Genomic DNA, 26300 nt, shown 5'->3' with positions numbered 1-26300 from the left:
CATGCACCCTCATATTACCAAGTTTATTTGGGTAAAAAACTTTTACCCAAATAACCTTGGAAAAATGAGGGTGCGTGATATAGGCCGGTGCGTGGTATACCCTGATAAATAAAAAGTAATTTAGCCGTCCATATCATGTCCTTCCTGTTGGGCCTATACAAAATACAAAAACTCTAAAGTACAATAAGGCTCCAAGCATTTCTATTGGTGATCCATTAAGACTTAATAGTAAAAAATCCTCACAATGCTTTAATATATTTCTGTATTCTTAAGGCATATGAAAGCATCGAGGAACAACCTGTTGTGTTACAGCATTTAGCAAGATATGAATGCTACCTAAAGGATCATAGTCTAAAAGATGGCAGAGGCAAAGTAAAAATATAAGCCATAAATTACTAAAATTTTTCAACAGCTGCAAAGGGCGGGTAGTTTGCATTTGTAAAGTAGTCATACTGGTCGGAAGCCTAGAATTTTTTTTATGGTCATGACACCAGTGCAATGAAGTCAGTAGCTGCCATTAAACTGGACTTGAAAAAGGGAAATCTGCACAAGAATTCTTAAAAGCTCATTCACATGGCTTAAATTTTGTGACACGTCACTGGAAAAGTTGTGTAAAGTCAACTGGACCTACATGGGTACAAGTGTCCTGGAAATGTAGACAAGGCTATGGATGACATTTATAACAAAGAGGGAAATACTAAATGGCACAGACAGCTTTTTTTTATTGTGAAATGAGAAACGACAGTACTGCTTTATTCATTCATGATAAGTCACCTAGAGATTAAACTTGTTGTTTTCACTAAAATACGTATTTTGTAAACAGCAGAGCAAATAATCCTTTCAATCTAATTAACATCTCACAAAAAAGGAAATTTAGGGAGAGAAAAAAAAAAAAAAGTCACTTTTAAACAAGCTTCACGATAAGACCCACATGCCTAAGTCAGGCAGGATTTGGTCGCGTAGAATATGCCCACATGGCCCTTCACCATCATGTCTTGATGTGCAAATATACTAAATAGTAGGCTGATGGCGATCTGCCACTAAATGTTCCAGAAGTTAGGAACATTTTTATTAGCTGATCATATACCATGAATGCTCAATCTGTTATATGACCAGGTTGCCCCCAGACCTCCCTCTCCCCCTCACACCACTAACCAGTTTAATATTAAATGCTGGAATTTATGCCCAGAATGGGCAATAATTGATTTGGCATATAAGTGGATAAATAGATTAAAATGAACATAGGAGAAGAAGGAAAAAAAAGTTTATGCTCTTTACACTATCATTTGACGTCAAACAGAACAAAATCCAAACTTTATATACACACAGATTTGTTGAATTTACATAGAAAATAAGGTTGCAAACATTGATTAATTCAGGCAGCTAACACATTGGTTTATGCAACTTTATTGAAGAAAAAAAATGGAGCTATTAGTTGATCAGTCATCCATTGACGCTTGAATCATTTTATTCAGTGCTATATTAACAGTGTTTGGGAAGAGAGATTAACTAATAGCTCAGCCTCCAAAAAATAAAAACCTCAATGAAAAGTTACAAAACTTTTGAACCTCTGTTATTTAAGGGGGTTTCACCTTCCAATTTCTATCTGTCATGTTTATTACATGCATAAAATACATTAATTCTGCAGCTATATAATTCAACACCAACTCTCCACCCAAAACATCAGTTATGAGCATAAATGAAAAAAAAGTCTTAAACGTCTGAAGGTTGTGACCAAAATATCCATAATAACTCCACATTGCTGAATCCTACAATAAGACAGAGGATTTTATTTTTTTAATTTAATTTTGCCTGACACTTCACCCCTCCCTACCCCAAAAAAAAGCCCTAATCTTCACCACTTCAGTAAGAAATGAAGGATGGGTTTATCTCATAACCAAGTTACAGTGAAGACGACGGCCATGTTTTAACACATGCTCATTTTGATAAGATTAAGGATCTTGGGCAATCGTATTCTGGCAACTACTTGACAGTCTAGAGCAGTTTCTTTCCAATGCTGAGCTAAGGTCTTCTCATATGAGCATGTGCATGAAGGGAGGCAGCACAAAATGAAAGAAAAGAAAAATAAAATAATGAGGGATAAGAAGATGAGGTCTGAAAGGGAGGGGAAAACAGTAATTTAAAGTTTATTTTATTCCAGCTATAATGCAGGTGTATTTAGACTTGAAGGTATCATCACATAGCATACTTCTGAGTCCATTCCCGGGCTATTCTGTTGTACCTGAAGAAAAGGGTTATAAAAAAAAAAAAACACAGCAAGAGTCAAAGTTAGTTTTCGAAAACAATAGGTTAAAAAGAAATTCCTCACAAAATCAGCCATGTAATTTTAAAACTGGTACTCAAAAGGGGAACCAGATAAAATATTCAGTTGCCCAAGCAACCCAGGTAAATCATGCCATATACTTCCACCAATACGTGTACACACACAATTTATAGATGTTTACATTCTAATATGGTTCAACTAAGCGAGCAAAAGCTCTGCATTTTATGCAAGTCCAGCTCCCTCTTATGCATCAGTATTGTGAACTAAAACATTAAAAACCCTGAAGTGTTCATGACAGCTGTTAATTTTCAGCAGGTAAAAGGTGTAGTTCAAGAAGAGGTTTATTGGTAATTCTAAAGCAAGCTGTAATAGCAGATAGCTGCGCTTTCATACACCAAGTAACAGCTGCTTTCAGCTAACGAATGACTAACTGTGAGCGATGCATTGAAGAGGTTAATTACAGCAGGTCTGTGGAGTCAGACGAAATTTTGGGTACCTGGAGTCGGGGTCGGCAAACAATGCACCGACTCAGACTCCTGCTAAATTTAGATTGGAATAAAAATGAAAAGCAAGTTTAAATGTCCCAATTCACAAAAAGTTATAATTAATGAATTCTCTACTGTAAGAATAAAGATCAATGCATGCAGTGCCTCACGTAACCGCAAAACCAACACGTTAAGTGACCGTGAAGAAGCATGCTTTTCATGTGCTTTACTATTTGGCACACAACGCACAATTAGGAGCGGCAATACTTATACTTTCCATAGTGTTGTGTTCTGCTGTTACAGGGAACCCATGGGTAACCTAGCCTCTCACTGATAAGGGATTAAGGAAATGTTTTTTGCAGGACTAGAGACACTTGTATAAGTGAAGGGAATGGAGGGTCAATAGTTCAAGACTGAAGCTGTAAACTATTGGAAAAACTGCTGCCATTCAGCTAAGGCTATAAAAACTTGTAAACTCGATTGTTAGCTTGAAGGGGTATTCCGCCCCTAGACATCACGAGGGGCGGAGCCATGATGCAACGATGCTCCGGCCCCTTTATCGCCCGTCATTAAGCACAGAGCGAACGCGCTCTGTGCAGTAATGATAGCGCGGTGCCGCAGCAGCGGGACCCCGGCGATCTGACATCTTATCCCCTATCCTTTGGAAAGGTGATAAGATGTCAGATCACTGGGGTCCCGCTGCTGGGGACCCCTGGGATCACCGCTGCGGCACCGCACGCTCATTACTGCACAGAGCGAGTTCGCTCTGTGCGTAATGACGGGCGATACAGGGCATCCGCCCCTCGTGATGTCACGGCCCGCCCCCTCAATACAAGTCTATGGGAAGGGGTGTGGAGGTCGCCACGCCCCCTGCCATAGACTTGCATTAAGCGGACGGGCCGTGATGTCACGAGGGGCGGATCCATGACGTCATGCTGCTCCGTCCCCTGTATCGCCCATCATTACGCACAGAGCGAACTCTCTGTGTAGTAATGAAAGCGCGGTGCCGCAACGGCGATCCCGGGGGTCCCCAGCAGCGGGACCCCAGCGATCTGACATCTTATCCCCTATCCTTTGGATAGGGGATAAGATTTCTAGGGGTAGAGTACCCCTTTAAACTTGACTATGGGATTCTACTAGGGAAAACATGTTTTATAATAAATGCCCCTTCCTGGATCCTCCCATTGCCCTATTTTCAGCAGCAGATCAGCACACAAACTGTTCAATACAGTAGACTGTTGGCTTCCCAGCCAGTAGTCCTGTGGTAATGACATGTATGTTGCTTTTCTTTCCTTCAAGGAATGTATAAAATACATTCACATATTAATACAGAGGAGTCTGAGTCGGAAGCACAGAAAACTCCGGAGTATGAGTCGGAACATTTATCTACCGACTCCACAGCCCTGAATGACAGACATTAGCAAAGGTGTTTGATTCTTTCCAGCCTGTGACTTTAAGAGGTATATGAACCTTTAAATAAATTTGCTACACTTTCCAACTACCACAAGTTACTTTTTACGGATAGGGTCACGCTACACAAAATACATTGCAGATTATTCCAGCCGTGTGCAGTGAGGTGGGCTCAACACACATAGCCCTGTAGAGTGTATGCTTATAGGAGACTACAACATATTTCCCCACTGTGCAGCATATAAGCTGTGTAACCCTTCCCTAAAAGTGTAGTCAAAATATATTTAACATTAAAAAACCTGATTTAAATACGTAATTTTTAAAGAATTAATGGTGATTTTTTATTGCTTTCCATTTTTGCCATCTATAATTTATAATAATTCTTAAATATTGCAATTTTCATTCTGATCACTAGGACTAAAACTAAGCCAAGACTTCCTGTTCTGTACAGATTTCCCAGTAATGCCTCCAGTAGAGAGAACTCTGGATGCCCACTAATAAGAGCAGAGAACATCATCCCCTCTCTGTAGAATGACTTCTATAAATGGTCTCCATTTCATCTAAATGGCACAGATCCAGTCTATTGTCCATTGGTTCTGCAGTAAAGCATATCAGTAAATGCTGTAATGACAAGTTCAGGAAAGAAGGCAACACAAAAAAAAAAAAAAAAAAAAAAAAAAAATAAGTTTCACTATGTCTCTCTAAGAAAAAAAATTATTCTAGGCGACACATTCCCTTTAATGTAATAACCTTGGTAACCAAATCCAAAAGTCTTGATCAGTTGGAGTCTCTGTGCTGCGACCTTCACAATAAGAACGAGTGGAGAAAAACACTTAAAAAGGAGATATCCGGGAGACTATTCCTCTCCATCCTGCCCGGGCTGCAAAAAATTTAATAAAAAATTTCACTTCCCTTCCTAAGTTCCCCAGGAGCTCAGCAACAGCTGATCGGTCGGCCGGGCTGTCTAGTTCCTACTTCCCTTAGGCCGGGATGTCACACAGCGCTTCAGCCTATCACAAGCCAAGGCGGTGACACGTAGGAAGGGAAGTAAAAAGTGTTTTTTTGCAGCCCAGGCAGGATGGAATAGGAATAGTCTGTACCGGACATCTCTAAGCACTTCATACCCTGGCTTGCAGCCAGTTCAATCGAAAATAAAGTCTGGACGGGATTGCTGAAAGCCAGGAAGTGATGCAATTGAGCATGTGCTTATCACCACTTGTTCTCCTAATTGGTGGGGGTCTCCGCACCAAGATGTGACGATTCAAAGCTTTTGGACTTTTTTTTTTTTAAATGACAGGAACAATTCAATGCAAAACTGTGCCACCATATTTTTTTTTTATAGAGCAAGTAAAAATCCTGTATATCTATAGAAAATCCATTGTTTGTTCTAAGTCTCTGTTCACTCTAGCTCTGACTTTAACAGAAACACAACTCCTTATCAGAGCTATCATGACAGAGACTTACTCCACTGTCTCTGCGGTTCACATGGAATGGATGGAGCGCAGGAGGAGACCCACCTGTGATTTCCAGAACTGGGAATAGATATCTGCTTCGGCTTGGTGGTAACTAGTATTAATGGGCTAACCCCTTTAATTGTCTTTAAAAGTTGTATGTTAAACTTTATTGCAGTGTGGCTGCTTTGTTACATTTCTGTGCACTGTAAGATTTTAGGGGAGGTGGGGTTCATTATAGAGTGACCAACTGATTGAAAGCAGTGCAGATTTAGCCATTACTGATGGCTCCAAAACAAAAGGAGCTGTGCAGCGCTGAGCTTCCCGACTTTGCCCTGCTCATTCTCTTGCTAGCTTATTGTATGTAATAAAATTAAACATACAACTATTTAGAAGCAACTACTCAAGCTGCTTCAACGTAACCATACATCCAAGACTGCAGGGTTCATTTATCAAATAAAGCATATTAAATATGTGAGTTGAACAACATTTAGTTCCTGATTATGGAAAATATACTTACTTTTCCCTATCTGTTTTGTAGATCCGTGCAATCTCTGGCACTAGAGGGTCATCTGGGTTTGGGTCACATAACAGTGAACAAATTGACAAAAGAACTGAGGAAAAAAAAATCAATTTGTTTAACTTAATACTCACACACTTAATAAATCTTGCTGATTAATTTAAATTTCTACAGTTTGAATCAGTAAAAAAAAAAAATGTTGAGAGTTCAGGCATCTTATAGAGTTACTGTTAGAAACAACATTTTTCCATTTAATACTTTAAACTTCATAAAAAAATTGGATTGCTGAAAATGTGAAAAAATAATAAATTGACACTAGGGGGTCCATCTCAAATTTTGCAAACGAACCCTGAAAGTCAAGCCTTTTTGCCCATAAAGACCAAAATAGCACAGACAAGATGCAGACTGCTTGCAGTCTTTAGCCCCTTAAGGACCAAGCATTTTTCCACTAATTTTTTCCTCCTTACTTTAAAAATCATAACCCATTCAATTTTGCACCTAAAAATCCACGATTGCTTTTTTTGCACCACCAATTCTACTTTGTAATGAAATGAGTCATTTTACCCAAAAATCTACGGCGAAACGGAAAAAAAAAAAAATTTGTGCGACAAAAATCCACAAAAAAAAACAAACTAGTTTTTTTACTTTTGGGAGCTTCCATTTCTATGCAGTACATTTTATGGTAAAAATGACACCTTATCTTTATTCTGTAGGACCATGTGGTTAAAATGATATCCTACTTATATTAGGTTTGATTTTGTCTAGAGATGAGCGAACTTACAGTAAATTCGATTCATCACGAACTTCTCGGCTCGGCAGTTGATGACTTTTCCTGCATAAATTAGTTCAGCTTTCAGGTGCTCCCGTGGGCTGGAAAAGGTGGATACAGTCCTAGGAGACTCTTTCCTAAGAATGTATCCACCTTTTCCAGCTCACCGGAGCACCTGAAGGCTGAACTCATTTACGCAGTCATCAACTGCCGAGCCGAGAAGTTCGTGACGAATCGAATTTACTGTAAGTTCGCTCATCTCTAATTTTGTCGTACTTCTGGAAAAAATCATAACTACATGCAGGAAAATTAATACGTTTAAAATGGTCATCTTCTGACCCCTATAACTTTATTTTCTGCATATGGGGCTGTATGAGGGCTCATTTTGCGCCGTGATCTGAATATTTTATCCGTACCATTTATGTTTTGATCGGACTTTTAGATAGCTTTTTATTCAATTTTTCCTGGTATAAAAAGTGACCAAAAATAGGCTAGTTTAGAATATGGATTTTTTTTTGCGCACACACCATTGACTGTGCCATTTAATTAACTATATATTTTTATAGTTCGGACACATGGGATATTCTCTCAGGCGAAATTGCACTACAAATTTTGGGGGCCTTTTCTCCTATTACCCCATGTGAAAAAAAAAACTTTTGGGGTAACAATAGTGCGAAAAATCTTATTTTTCACTTTTACGGCCCACTGTTCAAAAAACATGTGAGCTGTAACTGCACATGTTCATGGCCTCCGTTCAACGCAAACCCGTCAAATACCTGTGAGGCGTTAAGGCTCACTGTACCCCTTGTTACGTTCCTTGATGGGTGGAGTTTACCAAATAGTGTGCCATGTGGGGTTTTTGCTGTTGTGGCACTATGGGGGCTTCCTAAATGCAACATACCACCCCCACCCCCCCCAAAAACCATTTCAGCAAAATTCTCTTTCAAAAAGTCTAATTTTGCTCCTCTGACCATTGTAGTGTGCCGGCAGAGCACTTTACGTGCACATATGGGTTATTTCCATACTCAGAAGAAATTAGGTTTTAAATTACGGGGGCGGGGCGGCATTTTCTGAAACAAATTTGGGGTAACCCCAGCATTTTTGTTAAAAATCTAATTTTCATATTTGGTGGAGCTGCCCTACGGTAGCGCAATTGTGGAGAAGGGTTCATGCGGTCCTGGTAGATTTATTTGGTGACCGCATGCCCAGTTCCCCATCTTTTTGCCTTTTAAGCAACAGACCCAGTAGGATGCCATTCCGCCCCTTTCAAATGGCTCAATTCATTCTTATGGCTACCAGGATTCATATAGCGGCCCAATGGAAATCCCCGTTATTGTCATTTCAGAAGGTTATCGATAGAGTTAACTTTATTATGCTTTGTGAAAAATTGTCTGCCATTCGTGAGAACAGGGTGGAATATTTTGATAAATTATGGGAAGAATGGCAGGCCTCCTCTTATTGCCCACCTATGCAGAATTGCCTTTCTCTATATTGAACTGGGGGGCGGGGAATTTTCCTAGGTATTATATGTGCTTGAGGCGACTGTTTGGGATGACCGATCCTGCCATTACCCTGTATTTGTACTGTTTTCCATGCATATGTTCTTTGTTTCTGTGCGAACCAACGAGATGATGTAACCTCCATGTTCTGTTTTATCTGTTATGTGATTTTATGCCTGTAAAGGCATTTTACTATTTATCTTTTGCCTTTTGTACTGCTATCATTCTTTTCAATAAAAGATTCTTGGTTTGACTGTTAAAAATCTAATTTTCCATTTTCACGTCCAACTTCAATGCAAAGTCGTCAAACACCTATGAGATGTTAAGGCTCACTAAACCCCTTGTTACATTCTTTGAGGGGTAGTTTACCAATTTTTTTCTGCTGTTCTGGCACCATGGGGGCTTCTTAAATGCAACATGGCACCCAAACACCATGAAAGCAAAATTCGCTCTCCAAAAATCCCACAGTTGCTCTTTCCCTCTTGAGCCATGTTGCGAGCCCAAGAGAACTTTATGTCAGTATATCCATACTCAGGAGAAAAAGCCCCCAAAATTTGTAGCCCAATTTCTCTCACCACTTATAAAAATAAATAAATAAATGGTCCTACAAGAACATGTTAGTGTAAAAAATGAAGATTTTGATTTTTCTCCTCCACTTTGCAGCTATTCTTATGAAACACCAAGGGATAAACCTTCTGAATGTCATTTTCAATACTTTGAGGGGTGCAGTTCCTATAATTGGGTTTCTCACAGAAAGGCCCTTCAAATCAACTTTAAAAACTTAACTGGTCCCCAAAAAATTCAGATTTAGACATTTGTGAAAAGTTTGAAAATTGCTGCTATACTTTGAAGGCCTCTAATGTCTTCAAAATGTAAAAACATGTCAACTTTATAATGCCAACATACAATAGACATATATTCATTCACAAATACAATATGGAATGTCCATTTTTTCTTACAAGCAGAGAGTTTCAAAGTTGGTGAAAAATCCCCAAATTTTATGAAAGTTTAGCATTTTTTCCTAAGAAAGGATGCAAGCAACGATGAAAATTTACCACTACGTTAAAGTAGAATATGTCACGAGAAAAAACTCTCGGAATCAGAAAAGGTAAACGCATCCCAGAGTTATTAATGCATAAAGTGACAGTGGACAGAATTGCAAAAAGGGCTCAGTCCTTAAGGTGAAAATGGTCCCTAAGGGGTTAAGGATGCAGCCATTTTTTTTTTTTTTTTTTGCAGTTTCCCCATTTTCCTCGGCATCTTCTAAGAACCATAACTTTCCATTTTAAACCAACAGACACACAAGCGCTTTTTTTGCGTCACCAATTGTACCTTGTAATGGCGTCACTTATCAGTAAATTTATTATGAAAATGATTTGTGGGGTGAAATTGAAAACCCCAATTCTGCAAGGGACACATTCTGTTTCAAACAATTACAATACCCTGTTCATGTAGGTTTTATATAGGTTTATCTTGTAAAAAAATTTTTTTATGTGGCATGATCTCTAGTTTTCATCTGTACCATTTTTTGTTTTGATGGTATAGGAAGTGACCAAAAAGTAATTCTCCACTATTGTATTTTTTCCCCCGCACACAATAAGTCTACTATATGTTTGCATCATAAAGTTGACATATTTGACAAAATCTTCATTCTTTACACTCGCATGTTCTTGTAGACCCAGTTGTTTTTTTATTTTTACAAGCGGTATTAAGAGAAGTTGGCTTACAAATTTTGGGGGGCTTTTTCTCTTGAGTAAGGAAATACCTCCATATGTGGATGTAAAGTGCTCTGTGGGTGCACTAGAGGGCTCAGAAAAGAAGGAGCAACCATGGGATTTTGGAGAGTGAATTTTGCGGAAATGTCGCATTTAGGAAGCTCCTATGGTGCCAGAACAGCGAGAAAAAAAAAAAAAAAACTCATGGCATAATATTTTGGAAACTACACCCCTCAAGGAACGTAACAAGGGGTACAGTGAGCCCCACAGGTGTTTGACGACTGTTAAACTCTGATGTTTAAATGAGAAAAAAATTATTTCACTAAAATGCTGGTTTTCCCCCAAATTTTACATTTTTACAATGTAATGGGATAATGGGAGAAAATGCCGGTGAGTTGCCTAGCAACATCTTGTCTCTAAACTGTGGCCCTTCAGATCTTGCAAAACTACAACTCCAAGCATGCCCAAACAGCTGTCTGCACACTGGGAGTTGTAGTTGCGTACCTCCAGCTGTTGCATAACTACATCTCCCAGCATGCCCTTTGGCAATTAGTAAATGCTGGGAGTTTTACACATAGGTTGGAAAATACCGAGTTAGGTAACAGAACCTACCTGAAGGTTTTCCAACCAGTGTGCCCTCAGCTGTTGCAAAAGTACAACTCAGCATGCACGGTATGTCAGTGCATGCTGGGAGTTGTAGTTTTGCAAACTCAAGAAATGGGGTTACAAGTTTTGGGGATGTTCTCCAATTACCCCTTGTAAAAATGTTAACTTTTTTGGGGGGAAAACAGCATTTTAGTGAAAAAATGTTTTTTCATTTTTATATCCAAATTTTACAAAAAGTCAAACACCTGCGGGCTCCCTGTACCCCTTGTTACGTTCCTTGAGGGGTCTAGTTTTCAAAATAGTATGCCATGTGTTTTTTTTGCTGTTCTGGCACCATAGGGGCTTCCTAAATAAGACATGCCCCCCAAACACCATTTTAGCAAAATCTGCTTTCCAAAAGCCAAATGTGACTCCTCTTCTGAGCATTATAGCATTTTACATCCTAATATGGGGTAGAGATGGGGTTACGAATTTTGGGCAGCATTTTCTCCTATTACCCTTTGTAAAAAATGATACCTTTTGGGGGAAAAACTGCACTTAGGTGAAAATTTTCTTTCTTCATTTACACATCTGACTAACGAAAAGTCGTCAAACACCTGTGGGGTGTTAAGGCTCCCTGTACCCCTCGTTACGTGCCTTGAGGGGTGTATTTTCCAAAATGGTATGCCATGTGGGGTTTTTCTGCTGTTCTGGCACCATAGGGGCTTCCTAAATGTGACATGCCCCCCAAAAACCCTTTCAGAAAAACTCACTCTCCAAAATCCCATTGTCGCTCCTCTTCTGAGCCCTCTACTGCGCCCGCTGAACACTTGACATACACATATGAGGTATTTCCTTACTCGAGAGAAATTGGGTTACAAATTTTGGGGGTCTTTCTACTATTACCCCTTGTAAACGTTCAATAACTGGGTCTACAAGAACATAAGTGTAAAAAATGAAGATTGTGAATTTTCTCCTTCACTTTGCTTCTATTCCTGTGAAACACCTAAAGGGTTAACACTTACTGAATTTCATTTTGAATACTTTGAGGGGTGCAGTTTTTATAATGGGGTCATTTGTGGGGTATTTCTAATATGAAGGCCCTTCAAATCCACTCCAAACCTGAACTGGTCCCTGAAAATTCAGATTTTGAAAATTGTGAAAAATTGGAAAATTGCTGCTGAACTTTGAAGCCCTCTGATGTCTTCCAAAAGTAAAAACATGTCAACTTTATGATGCAAACAAAGTAGACATATTGTATCTGTGAATCAATATATAATGTATTTGGAATGTCTATTTTCCTTACAAGCAGAGAGCTTCAAAGTTGTTAAAATTTATCATTTTTATATTTTTCATCAAATTTTGGAATTTTTCACCAAGAAATGAGTATCGACAAATTTACCAGTAAAATATGTCACGAAAATACAATCTCTGAATCAGAAAAGTAAAAACATCCCAGAGTACTTAATGCTTAAAATGGACAGTGGTCAGATGTGCAAAAAACGCTCTGGTCCTTAAGGTGAAAATGGGCCTGGTCCTTAACCCCTTAACGACGCAGGACGTATATTTACGTCCTGCGCCGGCTGCCGCGATATGAAGCGGGATCGCGCCGCGATCCTGCATCATATCGCTTCGGTCCCGGCGCTCATCAACGGCCGGGACCAGCGACTAATACCACACATCGCCGATCGCGGCGATGTGCGGTATTAACCCTATACAAGCGGCGGTCAAAGCTGACCGCCGCTTCTAAAGTGAAACTGAACGTGACCCGGTGAAATCGCGGCGTCCCGAACAGCTGATCGGACACCGGGGGGCCCTTACCTGCCTCCTCTGTGTCCGATCGACGAATGACTGCTCCGTGCCTGAGATCCAGGCAGGAGCAGTCAAGCGCCGATAATGCTGATCACAGGCGTGTTAATACACGCCAGTGATCAGCATAGGAGATCAGTGTGTGCAGTGTTATAGGTCCCTATGGGACCTATAACACTGCAACAAAAATGTAAAAAAAAGTGTTAATAAAGGTCATTTAACCCCTTCCCTAATAAAAGTTTGAATCACCACCCTTTTCCCATAAAAAAAAATAAAACAGTGTAAAAAAAAATAAATAAACAAACATATGTGGTATCGCCGCGTGCGTAAATGTCCGGACTATAAAAATATATCATTAATTAAACCGCACAGTCAATGGCGTACGCGCAAAAAAATTCCAAAGTCCAAAAAAGCGTATTTTGGTCACTTTTTATACCGTTAAAAAAATGAATAAAAAGTGATCAAAAAGTCCGATCAAAACAAAAATCATACCCTTAAAAACTTCAGATCACGGCGCAAAAAATGAGTCCTCATACCGCCCTGTACGTGGAAAAATAAAAAAAAAAGTTATAGGGGTCAGAAGATGACATTTTTAAACGTATAACTTTTCCTGCATGTAGTTATGATTTTTTCCAGAAGTACGACAAAATCAAACCTATATAAGTAGGGTATCATTTTAACCGTATGGACCTACAGAATAATGATAAGGTGTAATTTTTACCAAAATATGCACTGTAGAAACGGAAGCCTCCAAAAGTTACAAAATAGCGTTTTTTGTTTTGATTTTGTTGCACAATGATTTTTCTTTCCGTTTCGCCGTGCATTTTTGGGTAAAATGACTAATGTCACTGCAAAGTAGAATTGGCGACGCAAAAAATAAGCCATAATATGGATTTTTAGGTGGAAAATTGAAAGGGTTATGATTTTTAAAAGGTAAAGAGGAAAAAATGAAAGTGCAAAAACCCTGAGTCCTTAAGGGGTTAAAGTGTTAATGTCCCAAAATCTAAACTCCAAGCCTGCCTATTGCAGCAGATAGTCATGTTATAGCTGACAGAATTTGCACAAGAACTAAGCCTGCAATACACTAAAGGCTGTGTGTTAATTACCAGCAATAGGCTAGGAAGGGGTTATAATAGTTTTCACATTGAGGATTTATGGAGTGATCCATCCAAGAGATAGTTAAGCAGACAGTAAAGCACTGAGGTGCTTCCATAGATTTTCCAAAATGGTGCTCTCATACACTTGTTATACAGGGAACTGTAAGTCTCATTTTAATTGATCGTATATCAAGGGAGACATCATTGGAATCTATGGAAGAGCTGTTTGGCTATTTCCAGCGCTCCCATAGAGATAGGAGAGGGACATTCTTTAGGCGGAAATTTCCAAGCAGATTTTCCGTTCACAAATTCCGAAGTGTGAATTTGTGAACTGAAACCCATTCACTACACTATGAATTTGCAGGCGGCAACTCCGCAGTCTGAACCTAGCCTTAGGGGCTTTTGTTTTTACGTAGTGCACTATGATAAAACCGACATGTTTTCTTTATTGTGTGTCAATATGACTAAAATACCCATATTTAGAGGCTTTATTGTACTTTTATAAGAAAAAAAAAAAAAAACAATTACCGTATTTATCGGCGTATAACACACACTTTTTAGGCTAAAATTTTTAGCCTAAAGTCTGTGTGCGTGTTATACGCCGATACCCCCCCAGGAAAGGCAGGGGGAGAGAGGCCGTCGCTGCCCGCTTCTCTCCTCCTGCCTTTCCTGGGGTCTAGAGCGCTGCTGTCGGCCCTTTTCACCCCCTGGTTATCGGCGCCGCTGCCCGTTCTGTTCCCCTGACTATCGGTGCCGGCGCCGATAGCCAGGGGGAGAGAAGGGGCAGCGGCACCCATTGCCGGCGCCGCTGCCCCGTTGCCTCCCCCTATCCCCGGTGGCATAATTACCTGAGTCCGGTCCGCGCTGCTCCAGGCCTCCGTCGTGCGTCCCCAGCGTCGTTGCTATGCACGGCGCGGCGCTCTGACGTCATGCGCCGCGCCGTTCAGCGCATAGCAACAACGCCGGGGACGCACGACGGAGGCCTGGAGCAGCGCGGACCGGACTCAGGTAATTATGCCACCGGGGATAGGGGGAGGCAACGGGGCAGCGGCGCCGGCAATGGGTGCCGCTGCCCCTTCTCTCCCCCTGGCTATCGGCGCCGGCACCGATAGTCAGGGGAACAGAACGGGCAGCGGCGCCGATAACCAGGGGGTGAAAAGGGCCGACAGCAGCGCTCTAGACCCCAGGAAAGGCAGGGGGAGAGAAGCGGGCAGCGACGGCCTCTCTCCCCCTGCCTTTCCTGGGGGTATATCGGGGTATACACGCACACACACGCACCCTCATTTTATCATGGATATTTGGGTAAGCAACTTTTTTTACCCAAATATCCTTGGTAAAATGAGGGTGCGTGTTATAGGCCGGTGCGTGGTATACCCCGATAAATACGGTAGTATGGTTAAAATTGCCCTATTCTGACTCCACTATAAATTATTTTGTATATGGGGCTGTATGTGGACTTTTTTTGTGCTGTGATCTGTAGATTTCATTGCATACCACTGATCAGTGTTATCTGCTACAGATTGCATTGCCGCAGATTCCGTGATCAATATTGATAATGGCATCTGAGGGGTTATTGGTGGGTCCCTGGCTATGCTGCCATCACAGCTCCTGCACTCACTTCAGTCACGATGGGACTCAGGAAGTACAAGTCCCAAGCATCCAGGGCGTGCCTCTAGGAGTTAATAGGATTTTCCATCACTTTGGTAAAAGTTTTTCTAATATACTTAATTTTACATTTAAAATTTTGGCACTTTTGTTTCTCATCTTCTAAAAATCAAACACTCAACTTTCCACCTACAGACCCATATGAGGACTTGTTTTTGCACCAATTTAACTTTGTAATACCATTAATAATTTCACCACAAAATCTATGGCGAAACCAGGGACATTTTTTTTATATTTATTTTTTTATTATTTGTGGGGCAAAATTGGAAAATATGCCAATCTGTAAATTTTGTGGGCTTTCGATTCTATGCAGTGCACTTTTCAGTACAAATGACACTATCTTCATTCTGTAGGTCCACACAGTTACATTACCCAATTTATTTTACAAAAAAAAAAAAAAAAAATAATAATAATTTAAATAAGGTAATATAATGGCGCAGTGGCAACGGGGGGGGAGAAATGATGCAGGGAGCATCAGGGGGATATGATGACGCAGGGAGCATCAGAGGGGGGGGAATATAATGACACAGGGAGCATCAGAACTACCTACTTAAAGGAATACTGTAGTGCAACATAACTTATCCCCATAAGTAGAGATTAAAGCGATAGGCAGCACTTCCGATAGGATAAGTATGGTGCAAGCAGTCTTGGGACCCTGGTCTTGGGTCCAATTCATGCAGAGAAGAAAGGATGACCGCAGCACTCAATAGTAGTGAACAATCAAAAAAGTGGCTTTATTCCAAAAGCAAACAGTAGCGACATTTCGGTGTTCTCATAACACCATTCTCAAGCTGAGAACACCGAAACTTTGCTGCTGTTTGCTTTTGGAATAAAGCCACTTTTTTGATTTTTCACTACTATAGAGTGCTGCGGTCATCCTTTCTTATCCCCATAAGTGATAGATTGCAGGGGTCTGACTGCTAGGACAGTCCCGTGTCCAATACCATAGTAGACCATGGCTTTGTGCACGGGATGATTAACCCCTTAAGGACCAAGCCCATTTTGGCCTTAAGGACCAGAGCGTTTTTTGCACATCTGACCACTGTCACTTTAAACATTAATAACTCTGGAATGCTTTTAGTTATCATTCTGATTCAGAGAGTTTTTTTCGTGACATATTCTACTTTAACTTAGTGGTAAAATTTTGTGGTAACTTGCATCCTTTCTTGGTGAAAAATCCCAAAATGTTATGAAAAATTTAAAAATTTTGCATTTTTCTAACTTTGAAGCTCTCTGCATGTAAGGAAAATGGATATTACATATAAAAAAAATTTTTGATTCACATATACAATATGTCTACTTTATGTTTGCATCATAAAATTGACGTGTTTTTACTTTTGGAAGACACCAGAGGGCTTCAAATTTCAGCAGCACTCACAAAGTTCAGCAGCAAATTCACTATTTTTCAGGGACCAGTTCAGGTTTGGAGTGGATTTGAAGGGTCTTCATCTTAGAAATACCCCATAAATTACCCCATTATAAAAACTACACCCCCCAAAGTATTCAAAATGATATTCAGTCAGCGTTTTAACCCTTTAGGTGTTTCACAGTAATAGCAGCAAAGTGAAGAAGAAAATTCACAATCTTCATTTTTTTACACTCATGTTCTTGTAGACCCAATTTTTTAATTTTTACAAGGGGTAAAAGGAGAAAATGTATACTTATATTTGTAGCCCAATTTCTCTCGAGTAAGCACATACCTCATATGTCTAAGTAAAGTGTTCGGCGGGCGCAGTAGAGGGCTCAGAAGGGAAGGAGCGACAAGGGGATTATGGAGAGTATGTTTTTCTGAAATGGTTTTTGGGGGGCATGTTGCATTTAGGAAGCCCCTATGGTGCGAGAACAGCAAAAAAAAAACAAAAAAAAACATGCCATACCATTTTGGACACTAGACCCCTTGAGGAACGTAACAAGGAATAAAGTGAGCCTTAAAGGACAAGTCTCACAGTAAACAATAGTTCAGCTTTTAGTGCAGAAGGTAAAGTTATATAGGATTGTAAATCACTTCCATTACCAATGCTGCTTAGAAACCAGCTTTATCTGCATTCTTCTGTCTGACAGGAAATTCAGCTGTTCCAGGTTTTCATGACTTTCGACCCCCTATTCAGGCTGTTATCAGCAGCATCCAGGGGCCGAGACGTGACAATTACCCAGAAAACCCCTGTGCTGCAGAGAGCTCCTGTGCTCGGCCTTAGCCCCTCCCATCTGATGAATATTCACACTGTCCTCTCTCTGTTCTGCAGTGATTGGCTGAGCAGCACTGCCTATATGCGGCTGATTCAGATCATAGCAGCCCCAGCAAACAGGCTGATTCTCTCCCCTCTCCTTGCTAATGTTTTTATACTGAGAACGGAGGAGAGGGGGGAGGGGAGGGAGCTGTCACACTGAGCACTGGGGAGAGAGGAGTGCAGGGCAGAGAAGGGGGGGAGGTGATTGTGCCAGTGTAAAGCAGGAGGGGGAGGGAGTGATTTTACAGTGTAAAACTGCAGCTTCAACTCCAGGGTCCCTCTCTCTGAGCACTGAGATTACATTTTGTTTCCTCGTGGCCACCCTGCTGTATAGGGCTATGATTGGAGCTCAGTGTTATGTGGGAGTGAGCTAGCAGAGCTGTGGGAGTGACTAACATAAGTTAGGGGTGGTAACAAGCTCTCTGCTCAGGCAACTGAAAGCAGGAAATGTGAGCAGTGCGTGCAGGGAAATGTAGTCTGAGATCACAGGCATAGCCACCATAACCAGGAAGTAACTGGAATTTATGAGCTGAATAGCTGGTGAATGGGGGGCGGAAAAAAAAATCACAAACATGTCAGAGAGGTGGTAGGTGAATATACTATGGAATGGCTAGGTATTTTTTTTTCTTTGCTGCATGGGATATCTTCTTTAAGATACACAGGTGTTTCACAACTTTTGCATATGTATAAAAAAAAAAAAAAATGTTAAAAAAAAATTTTAATTTTTTTTTCTTCACTAATGTGTGTTCCCCCCCAAATTTCACATTTTTGCAAGGGTTAATAGCAGAAAATACCCCACAAAATTTGTAACCCCATCTCTTCTGAGTATGGAGGTACCCCATAAGTTGACCTGAAGTGCACTACAGGTGAACTACAATGCTCAGAAGAGAAGGAGTCATAACTGGCTTTTTGAGAGCAAATTTTGCTCGGGGGGGGGGGCATGTCGCATTTAGGAGGCACCTATGGTGCCAGGACAGCAAAAAAAAAAAAATAAATAAAAAACAAACAAACCACATGGCATACCATTTGGAAACTAAAACCCCTTGAGGAACGTAACAAGGGGTACAGTGAGCATTTACCCCCACTGGTGTCTGACAGCTCTTTGGAACAGTGGGCTGTACAAAATTTTTCATTTTCACGGCCCACTGTTCCAAAGATCTGTCAGACACCAGTGGAGGGCAAATTCTCACTGCACCCCTCATTACATTCTGTGAGGGGTGTAGTTTCCGAAATGGGGTGTTTTTTTTTGCGTTTGTCAAAAGCGCTGTAACAATCAGCCACCCCTGTGCAAATCACCTCAAATGTACATGGTGCACTCTCCCTTCTGGGCCTTGTTGTGCGCCCCCAGAGCACTTTGCGCCAACATATGGGGTATCTCCGAACTCAGGAGAAATTGAACCGTATGTAAAACAAACATGATGTGAATGCACCCTATCCTTTAATGACCAACATAGGCAAGACCATATTTCTAAGATTTATTTTTAAGTTAGCACTTTTTTATATAAACAATATGAAATATTGCAGTTTATATTATGTAGTGAAAGCCAGATAAGATTATTGCACGTTGCATCTTTAAAAACTAAATTTTTTGTAAAAATTATAAGAATCTCTCCTGATGTGTAGAGCAGTGGTTCTCAACCTTTTCGGCGACCATACCAAGGCCTGAAAGTATGTCCGCAGGTACCCACTCACGCGGAACTTGCGCGAGGGGTACCCGCGGACAAAAGGAGTGTTCTTACCTTTATACTAATGCATCCCCCCTCTTGTGCCATTATTCCCCCACCATCATAATCCCCCTGTCCCACTATTCCCCCTCCCTCTGATCCCCTTTTGCTATTATTCCCCCTCCATCTTAATCTCCTTGCACCATTCCCCCTTCCTCTGATAATAATGGCACAAGGGGATCAGAGGGAGGGAGGGGAAAAAAAAATAAAATAAAAAAATCACACAAGGGGATTAATATGGAGGAGGGGGAATAATGACACAAGGGGATTAATATGGAGGGGGGGGATGGCAAAAGGGGATAAAGATGGAGGAGGGGGGGAATATTGGCACAAGGGGATAAAGATGGAGGGGGGGGAATATTGGCACAAGGGGATAAAGATGGAGGGGGGGATATTGGCAAAAGGGGATAAAGATGGAGGAGGAATAATAACACAAGGGGAATAAAATGGAGGAGGGGGGATAATCAACCCCCCCCCTCCATCTTAATCCCCTTGTGTCATTATTCCCCCCTCCCTCTGATCCACTTTTGCCATTTTTCTCCCCTTCATCTTAATCCCCTTGTGCCATTATTATCTGATATCAGACGGAGGGGGAATGGTGCAAGGGGATTAAGATGGAAGGGGAGAGGGATAATGCCTGCCTGCTCCTTCACGGGATGTTCGGTGGGGCCACACTGACGTGTGACGTTCCCCTGCGCTGTGCGGCAACTCAGCGCAACGTCAGGAGAGGCCACACGTCTCAGGCAACCACACAGTTCACTTACAGTAGCCGCGGCCGCAGCTCAGGCCGTGCTATTGTACAGTGAGCTGCCGTGGCTATGCGCTGACAAGTACTGGCCAGTGCATGGCCGGTATTTGTCAGCGCTTTCGCGTACCCCCTGACAGCCCCTGGCATACCCCTAGGAGTACGCATACCCCAGGTTGAGAACCCAGGGTGTAGAACAAGTGGAACTGAATTGTATTCAGAAAGTATTCAAAGTTCCCATTTAAAAGTCTAATTCTTCATTTAGGAACGACGTTTTAAAACTCAAACTCAATGTCTATTTACACTGAAAATACTAAAAAGGATTTCAACTAAAATCTGTACAGTTATGACATTTGTTGTAATTCTGTCAGTATATAAGTAAACTCACCCTTAGAAATAGTTAAAGCTGGGGACCACTGTGATCTGAGTATGTCAAGACAAATGCTGCCATTGCTGTTAATATTTGGATGGTAGATTCTTGTTGTAAACGCAACCTATGAAAAGTAAAAAGGTTAAGTGTGCAATCCAATATGAGAAAAAACACACACACATTTTAAACATCTGTTTCCAATCTACAGTTTAGCAAACATTGGTTTCATATATGACAGGTACTTTTACTGCCCTTGTGCCATCTTCAGTAATGTTTTCGTTACAGCAAAATAAGGGTATACTAACATTGCAGAAATTCCTGCAACTGAATATGCAATTATCTTTAACCCCTTAACACAGAACGCAGTATTTATACGGCAGATGATGCAATAACTGCGCATTATGCCATATATACATACAGCATTCATTAAATGCGCGCTCCCACAAAGCTGATCAGGTTAATTAGCTAAAGTCCCGAGGGGAGACGACTCCCACCCAACACCCCATCTGATTAACTCGATCAGTGATCGGGTGTGCAGTGGCGACGGGATCTACAGGTGTCTGGAGGTGTGGCGTCGTCGTCCACGATGCTGGGGGTAAGTGCCCTCCCGATTACAAGTTGTAAAACTACAACTCCCAGCATGCCCAGACAGCCATTTGCTGTCTGGGCATGCTGGGATTTGTAGTTTTGCAAGATCTGGAGGGACACAATTTAGAGACTGCTGGACAGTGATTTCCAAACGGTGGCCCTCCAGATCTTGCAAAACTACAACTCATAGCATGCCCGGCAGCAAACAGTTGTCAGTACATGCTGGGAGTTGTAGTTTTGGAACAGCTGGAGGTACACTGGTGGGTAACCACTGAGTTAGTCTGTTACCCAATTCAGTGTTTTCTCACCAGTGTGCCTCCAGTTGTAGTAAAACTACAACTCCTAGCACATGCAGTCTGTCAGTTCATGCTTAGAGTTGTGGTTTTGCAACAGCTGGCAGTTTGCGCCCAATGCAAGTTTGAGCTGCAGCAAACTTTCCACCACAAATCAAACTCCCAGCGGGAAACTCACTGTAAACCCCCGCCTGTGTGAATGTACCCTAAGAACTCTAACTACACTATAAGGATGTGAAATTCCTATGGCCCAACGTCCGGGACATGCAGTTACGGGCACCTGGCAGTTGAATTTTTCAGGACCTTAGCCCTTCTTCAGCCAAGCAGGGCCAGTCCTTAAACCCACTGACAAACACAGTGGGACTCCGAAGGGTGTACAGAGCAGGCTCTTTACTAATGCCCGCTGCATACTCTGCAGCCCCTGGCTGCTTTCAGTAGCTGGGGGCCGCCGCTAATATCCAGCATGCGGCAATCGATGCGGCTGGCTATTGTCCCTTTAGACTAAAGATCTAAAGGGTTAAGTGAATGCTCCCTGGTGGGCTAGTGGGGGGGCCTTCCATACTCAGGAGAAAAAGCCCCACAAAATTACTAACACTATTTCTTCTATTACCCTTGGCAAAAATGAAAACTTTGGGGCAATAACAGCATTTTAGTGAAAATTTTCTTCATTTTCACATCCAACTTAGTGAAAATTTGTCAAACACCTGTGGGGTGTTAAGGCTCGCTGTACCCCTTGTTATGTGCCTTGAGAGGTGTAGTTTCCAAGATAGTATGCCATGTGGGTTTTTTTTTTTTTTTTGCTGTTCTGGCACAATAGGGGCTTCTTAAATGTGACAAAAGCCATTTCAGCTAAATCTGCTTTTCAAAAGCCAAACTGTTGCTTCTTATCTTCTGAGCATTATAGTGTGCCAACAGAGTGCTTTACGTCCACACATGGGGTATTTCCATGCTCAGAAGAAATGGGGGTTACAAATTTTGGGGGCATTTTCTTCCATTACCCCTTGTAAAAATGGTAAATTTGGGGGGGGGGGGAGAGACAGCATTTTACAGGAAAAAAGATTCTCATTTATACCTTCCACTTTAACCAAAAGTCATCTGCAAGTTTAACCCCTTAAGGACTCAGGGTTTTTCAGTTTTTTCCTCCTTTCCTTTTAAAAATCATAACCCTTTAAATTTTCCACCTAAAAATCCATATTATGGCTTATTTTTTGGGTCACCAATTCTACTTTGCAGTGACAGTCATTTTACCCAAACATTCACGACCAAAAAAATAATTGTGCGACAAAATCGAAGAAAAAAAACGCCATTTTGTAACTTTTGGGGGCTTCCGTTTCTACGCAGTGCATATTTTGGTAAAAATGACATTATTCTGTAGGTCCATACGGTTAAAGTGATACCCTACTTATATAGGTTTGATTTTGTCGGACTTCTAGAAAAAAATCATAACTACATGCAGGAAAATTTATACGTTTAAAAATGTCCTCTTCTGACCCCTATAACTTTTTTTTTATTTTTCCACGTACAGGGCGGTATGAGGGCTCATTTTTTTTGCGCCGTGACCTGACGTTTTTATCGGTACGATTTTTGTTTTGATCGGACTTTTTGATCACTTTTTATTCATTTTTTAATGGTATAAAAAGTGACCAAAATACGCTTTTTTGGACTTTGGAATTTTTTTGCGCGTACACCATTGACCGTGCGGTTTAATTAATTATATATTTTTATAGTTGACATTTACGCACGCGGCGATACCACATGTTTATTTTTATTTACACTTTTTTTTTATGGGAAAAGGGGGGTGATTCAAATTTTTATTAGGGAAGGGGTTAAATGACCTTTATTAACAGTTTTTTTGCAGTGTTCTAGGTCCCATAGGGACCTATAACACTGCACACACTGATCTCTCATCCTGATCACAGGCCTGTATTAACACACCTGTGATCAGTGTTATCGGCGCTTGACTGCTCCTGCCTTGATCTCCGGCACGGAGCAGTCATTCGTCTATCGGACACCGAGGAGGCAGGTAAGGGCCCTCCCGGTGTCCTGCAAGCTGTTCGGGACGCCGCGATTTCCCCGCGGCGGTCCTGAACGGCCCGACTGACTAGCCGGGATACTTTCACTTTCGCTTTAGAAGCGGCGGTCAGCTTTGACCGCCGCTTCTAAAGGGTTAATACCGCACATCGCCGCGATCGGCGATGTATGGTATCAGCCGCGGGTCCCGGCCATTGATGAGCGCCGGGACCGACGTGATGTGATGCAGGGTCGCAGCGTGACCCCGCTTCATATCGCGGGAGCCGGTGCAGGACGTAAATATACGTCCTGCGTCGTTAAAGGGTTAAAAAATAAAGATTTTGAATTTTCTCCTTCACTTTGCTGCTATTCCAGTGAAACATCTAGAGGGTTAAACTTTCTGAATGTCATTTTGAATACTTTGAGGGGTGCAGTTTTTATAATGGGGTAATTTATGGGGTATTTCTAACATGAAAGCCCCTCAAATCCACTTCAAACTGAACAGGTCCTTGAAAAATTCAGATTTAGAAATGTGAAAAATTTGAAAATTGCAGCTGAACTTTGAAGTCCTCTGATTTCTTCCAAAAGTAAAAACATGTAAACTTTGTATAAGTGAATCAATATATAATCTATTTGGTATGTCTGTCTATTTTCCTTACAGGCAGAGAGCTTCAAAGTAAAAAAAAAAAAAAAAAAGATAAATATTCAAATTATCGCCAAAAATTTACCACTAACAAAGTAGAATATGTCAGGAAAAAAACTCTGAGCCAAATTCATAAGTTAAAGCATCCCAGAGTTAGATGCTTAAAGTGACAGGTCAGATTTTGAAAAAAAAAAAAAAAAAGGCTGCAGCCTTAAGGTCACAATGGGCTGTGTCGTTAAGGGGTTAATAGGGTTGTTTCTTGACCGCTAACAGATTTTTGGAAAACAATATTCAGAAAAAATAGGCCCTTTCGGCTGAGGGAATTTTCTGGCAATAATTTTAGGGGGGGCTCAACCACTAGAGGAGATACACCCTGGGCGCCTGGTACTGAGTCCGGCCACATCTATGGCGCGAGTGCAGGAGCTGCACTCGCGTCATAGACTGTGGTTCTCGGCTGCTCTCAGTCAGGGACCCAAAAGGTAATGGCGGACATAAACTATCACACTGGTGTCTGCCATTAACCCCTCAGATGCTGTGATCAATATTAGGGACGGACACGGAAATAAGGTCTCCTTACCTGCTGCCATCATAGGGTACTCTTCTCTGGTCTTCCATCGAGCAGACCAGAGAATTAAATCAGATAGCATTTCAGTATCTGCAATCTACAGATTGCAATATATAGTACAGTGTAGGGAATATAAAAGTGTAAAAAAAAAAAGTTTAAAAAAAAAGGGAATAAGACACTCCCCCAATTAAATGTCCCGTTTCCTATTTAAAAATTTTTTTACAAGCATTTGGTATTGCCAGGTGTGGAAATGTCCAATCTATAAAAATATTGTTAATGATTCCATATGGTAAACTGTAAACTAAAAATAAAAAAAATAAAAAACACAAGAATGGTACAGATAAACTACAGAACATGGTGCAAAAAAATTGAGTACTTATACATCCATGTATATGAAAAAATAAAATAAGTTATAGGGGGTCAGAAAAAGATCATTGTACAAGTCTTTTCTGAATATATATTCTAGCAATATAATTAGAAACACTATGTAATTTGCGTATCTTTAGATCACATTGACCTACAAAATAAGGAGACCATATCAATTTAACAAAGTGAACTGCGTTTATCTCTACACTAAAACTGACAATAAGGCTAGGTTTACATTGCAGAATCTCTGGCCAGAAAATTTTTGCCCAGAGATTCCGATTGCGGCCAGCACCGACTGAATCAGTCGGCACTAGGACCGCATGGAAACTGCAGTTTCCAATAGACTGCAATGTGTTCTTTGAGTATTTCCGCCTGAAGAATGAGCAACGCCATTCTTCAGGCAGAAGTTTCCAAGTGGATTTTCCATTCACAAACTCTGCTTCATAAATTCCAAATTGTGAACGGAAACCCATTCACTACACTATACATTTTAGCAAGCAGAATTTCTGCCTGCAATTTCAAAGCGGAATTGCAGGCAGAAATTCCGTAGTGTGAACCTAGCCTTAGAACACCTGCTCTTTCTGACTGAGTTAGACTTGACCTACCTACGAGGCAATTGATTACAGGGCTGGACGGGGTTGGTAATGTAAGGGTGTGCAATTAAGATTTTTGGCTGACAGCAGGGGTAAGGTCGCAACAGACTGGGAAATCCCTTTTCGCACACTTCAACTGTCTGATCTCCAGTTTAAACTGCCATCCACTTTCTTCGACTGAGGCAGAAATGGAGAGCAGGGAGCAGTGTTTGACAGGCCTGAAACTCTGAACACCCAATGGGTTAGAGTATGGTTAAAGGGGTTATCCAGGCCAAAACTTTTTTTTATATATCAACTGGCTCCGGAAAGTTAAACAGATTTGTAAATTACTTCAAGTTGAGTTGTTTTCTGTCTAACTGCTCTCTGATGACTTACGTCCCGGGAGCTGTGCAGTTCCTATGGGGATATTCTCCCAGCATGCACAGCTCCCGGGACGTGACATCATCATTGAGCAGTTAGATAGAAAACTTCAGAAGCTAATAACTATTGGAAGGATTAAGATTTTTTAATAGAAGTAATTTACAAATCTGTTTAACTTTCCGGAGCCAGTTGAATCTCTATCTCTATCAAAAGGTTTTGCCTAGAATACCCCTTTAACACTGAGCAGGAATTGACCAGGAATAAATTTTGGTCAGGAAACTCAGCAAATTTGCCATCTTTGCTTGGCGCACAATTTGAAGAAGAAATCAGGAGGAAGATCAGGAAATGTTGTGACTAAAGTTTAGCTACTTCGGGGTTTCACCTGCAAGAGTAGTCTATTTTTACTGATGAAACTGGTTTGGCATGGAATTAAGTCCCATTGACATTGGACAGGCTTGTGCATCGCATAGCAACGACGCAGGGGACGCACGCCGGAGGCATGCAGCAGCGCGGACCCGACCCCGGC

General features: G+C 41.2%; 1 protein-coding gene across 2 annotated transcripts in view; it reads right to left on the bottom strand.

The window, feature by feature from the left end:
* Nucleotides 1-698: 698 nt before the first annotated feature.
* The window catches only part of UBE2D3 (ubiquitin conjugating enzyme E2 D3), a 61754-nt gene continuing 36152 nt past the window's right edge, over nucleotides 699-26300 (bottom strand). For both annotated transcript variants that reach the window (XM_056566450.1, XM_056566440.1), the window contains exons 5-7: nucleotides 20375-20480; nucleotides 6151-6244; nucleotides 699-2242 (exon numbers count right to left, since the gene is read on the bottom strand). In XM_056566450.1, the coding sequence (XP_056422425.1) occupies nucleotides 2197-2242; nucleotides 6151-6244; nucleotides 20375-20480 (246 nt within the window). In that variant the 3' untranslated portion in view covers nucleotides 699-2196. The remainder of the gene's footprint in view (nucleotides 2243-6150; nucleotides 6245-20374; nucleotides 20481-26300) is intronic.

Source organism: Hyla sarda, chromosome 1, assembly GCF_029499605.1.
Source record: "Hyla sarda isolate aHylSar1 chromosome 1, aHylSar1.hap1, whole genome shotgun sequence".
Lineage (NCBI taxonomy): Eukaryota > Metazoa > Chordata > Amphibia > Anura > Hylidae > Hyla > Hyla sarda.
The sequence above is the reverse complement of the archived record's forward strand: the minus strand, read 5'-3'. Positions and strand labels throughout refer to the sequence as shown.